Raw genomic sequence first — 2,839 nt, 5'->3', positions numbered from 1 at the left:
CAATTTTAAGAAAGACAAAAAGTTGCATTTGTACACAGAATGAAATGACTGTTTAAGATTCAAAGTGTTACCAGAAAGTTGAAAAGCTTTTTATTGTAATATTTGTAACTAGAGGGAAAGATATGCAGAACAGGAAAAATAGATTCCCCATACAAAAGTAGATGAATTTTCATTTTTGTAGTTTAGTTATCCCTTGAAGACTTGAGATAACCACTACCTTTTCCCCAACGAAATCCACAGTCTGAGGCTTACTTGCAGATTTTGTGACCTCAAGTATGTGTCTCGGAAGCAAGTCCCATTGATTTCAGTGGCACCAACTTTTAGGCATGTTTAGGAGCAGAAGTGCTCATCATTGTGGAACCAGTTTGAACAGGTAACAGTGTCTACAGTTAATAAAATATTTTGTTTTAAAACATCAACATCTGTACAATATTTACAGCAGCCAAGTACACCTGTGCAAATTTAGAAGATGGGCTCTGTATTAAGTGCTGTCTCTGAAGACCATTCACCAACTGGAAATTCTATCGATAAATATTAATGCCCTTCAGAACCAGTGTGATTTTCTTTTATAAAGTGAAAACTTCAGTTTTCCAAGTGTGCAGCATACAATTTGTTCTTGTTTTAGCTCACTGGGGAGCAACATGATTGACATGAAAACAGTTCTTTATTCGTCATAATGCAACGATAACAAGAACTTATCCACATCCATTCCAGCAGGAAAGGAAATTGGCAGCTTCTTCTGCTGAAAGAAAAAAATATTGGTGTTACATGCAGCACACCACTGATGAAAATACTATATTAATCATGTGAAAACCAATATTGTAACTGACTAAAGCTGTCTAGTGTTGAAGTAATCGCTAAATGTCTCCCCTTAATCAACTGCAGCAACACAAATTTTAATGAAGTAATGTGCACATGGAATGTGCAAAGCATGCTTCACATGATCCCATTTAGAGAATACCCTGTGCCTACATATGGTAGAGATTTGAGTCTAAAAAAAAAACAGGTTGCTTACCTGTAACTGGTGATTTTCGAGTGGTCATCTGTGCATTCACACCTATGGGATACAGTGCGCATGTGCTGGATCGATCGGCATTGTAGCAAGCTCTTAACGGATTTTCGCACCCAGACCTCAGGCATGCGCAGGAACCCCACCATGCATGCCCAGAGGAGTGGGTGCGGACATCCTGCCAGTTCCTTCGAACCAATCAACCCCTATGAAAAATGTAGAAGCTGACAGCAGCGGGGAAGGAGGACGGATGGTGTGAATGCACAGATGACCACTTGAAGATCACCAGTTACAGGTAAGCATCCTGTTTATTTTCGACGTGGTCTCTGTGCTTCACACCCATGGGAGATTAGCAAGCAGTGGCCTACCTGGAGGAGGGTGCTGGCAGGTCCTTACTGCGTAGCCGAGGATAAGATGTGACGTCCCATGTTGGTACGAAAGTTCTTATGGATGTCTAGGGTGTAGTGCCTTATGAATGTGTTAGGCGTGGCCCACGTAGCGGCTCTGCAAATGTCCATTAGGGGAACTCCCTGGAGGAAGGCAGTTGAGGCTGCAACAGCTCTGGTTGAATGAGCCCTGATAGGGCCAGGCAATGGCTGCTTGGCAATAAGGTAGCAGAGGCAGATGAGACCCGCAATCTACCTTGATAGGCGCTGAGCTGTGATGCGAGTCCCCAGCCTTGCTGGCGCATAGGAGACGAAAAGTTGAGTCATGTCTCATTGGACGGGTTCTGTTTAGGTAGAACAGAAGCGCATGTTTCATATCCAAGGTGTGTAACAGCCTCTCCTCTGAGGATGTTGGCGCTGGGAAGAAAAACCGGGAGGAAGATCTCTGCCTGTAGGTGAAATTCTGACACTACCTTTGGCAGGAACGAGATGTCAGGTACGAGGTGGACGCCATCCGGCAAAAAAGACAAGGAGTGTCATGTCAGAAAGCCAGTATTTCTCCAACCCGCCTTGCTGAAGTGACAGCAACCAGAAAGGCCGTTTTCCATGACAGGAATTTTAGGTCGCAAGTTGTGAGCGGCTCAAAAGGTTTCCTGGTGAGTTGGCGAAGGACCAGGGGAAGGTCCCAGGGGATGACAGGAGTTTTGATGGGAGGGTAAAGGTGCAACAGTTCATTCAAAAAACGTTTTGAAAGTGGATGTGAGAACAGTGTGCATCCCTCAACTTGAACATGGTAGGCCAAAAGTGTGGCCAAATAAACCCTTAATGAGGAATGTGAAAGTCCCGAGTCCGTGAGAGACGGGAGGAATTTGAAAACTTTCTTGAGACCTGCGGAGGTGGCTCGAGGGGCATCGTCACCCAAAGAGGAACAGAATTTTCACCACTTGTAATGATAGGACTTTCGTGCAGTGGACTTTCTGGAGTTTAGCAAGACATTTGCTATGCGGGCGGAAAAGCTGTTGGCGCTACTCTCCAGGCTGTCAACTTCATTCGTGGCACGTCGTGGTATAGGAGAGGGGACTCTGTTAGGAACAGGAGGTCTTGTGCTGGAGGAAACTGGTGGTAGTTCCCTGCTGACAGATTGAGGATGGTTGAGAACCACGGTTGCCTCGGCCACCACGGAGTTATGAGGACGCAGTTCGCTCTGTTGCTGATGATTTTGCAGACCACTCTCAGAAGCAGAGACAGTGGAGGGAAGAGGTAGAGAAATCCTCTGGACCACAGATAGAGGAGACTGTCCCCTAGAGACTGTGGGTCCCTGCCACCTCGGGTGCAGAACAGAGGGCACTTTTTGTTCGCCCTGGTGGCAAAAACATCTATCTGGGGGAACCCCCACCTGCGGAAGAGTGGAAGAATTTATTTATTTATTTACATTTATACCCTG

General features: G+C 45.6%; 1 protein-coding gene across 1 annotated transcript in view; it reads right to left on the bottom strand.

Moving 5' to 3' along the window:
- Positions 1–21: 21 nt before the first annotated feature.
- NPAT (nuclear protein, ataxia-telangiectasia locus) overlaps positions 22–2,839 on the bottom strand; it is a 35,004-nt gene continuing 32,186 nt past the window's right edge. The window contains exon 18 of the mRNA XM_015414813.1: positions 22–742. Coding sequence (XP_015270299.1) covers positions 665–742 — 78 coding nt within the window. The 3' untranslated portion in view covers positions 22–664. The remainder of the gene's footprint in view (positions 743–2,839) is intronic.

The sequence above is a fragment of the Gekko japonicus genome, unplaced genomic scaffold (assembly GCF_001447785.1).
Source record: "Gekko japonicus isolate JY-2015 unplaced genomic scaffold, Gekko_japonicus_V1.1 scaffold1956, whole genome shotgun sequence".
Classification (NCBI taxonomy): domain Eukaryota; kingdom Metazoa; phylum Chordata; class Lepidosauria; order Squamata; family Gekkonidae; genus Gekko; species Gekko japonicus.
This window is presented reverse-complemented; position numbering and strand designations above follow the sequence as displayed.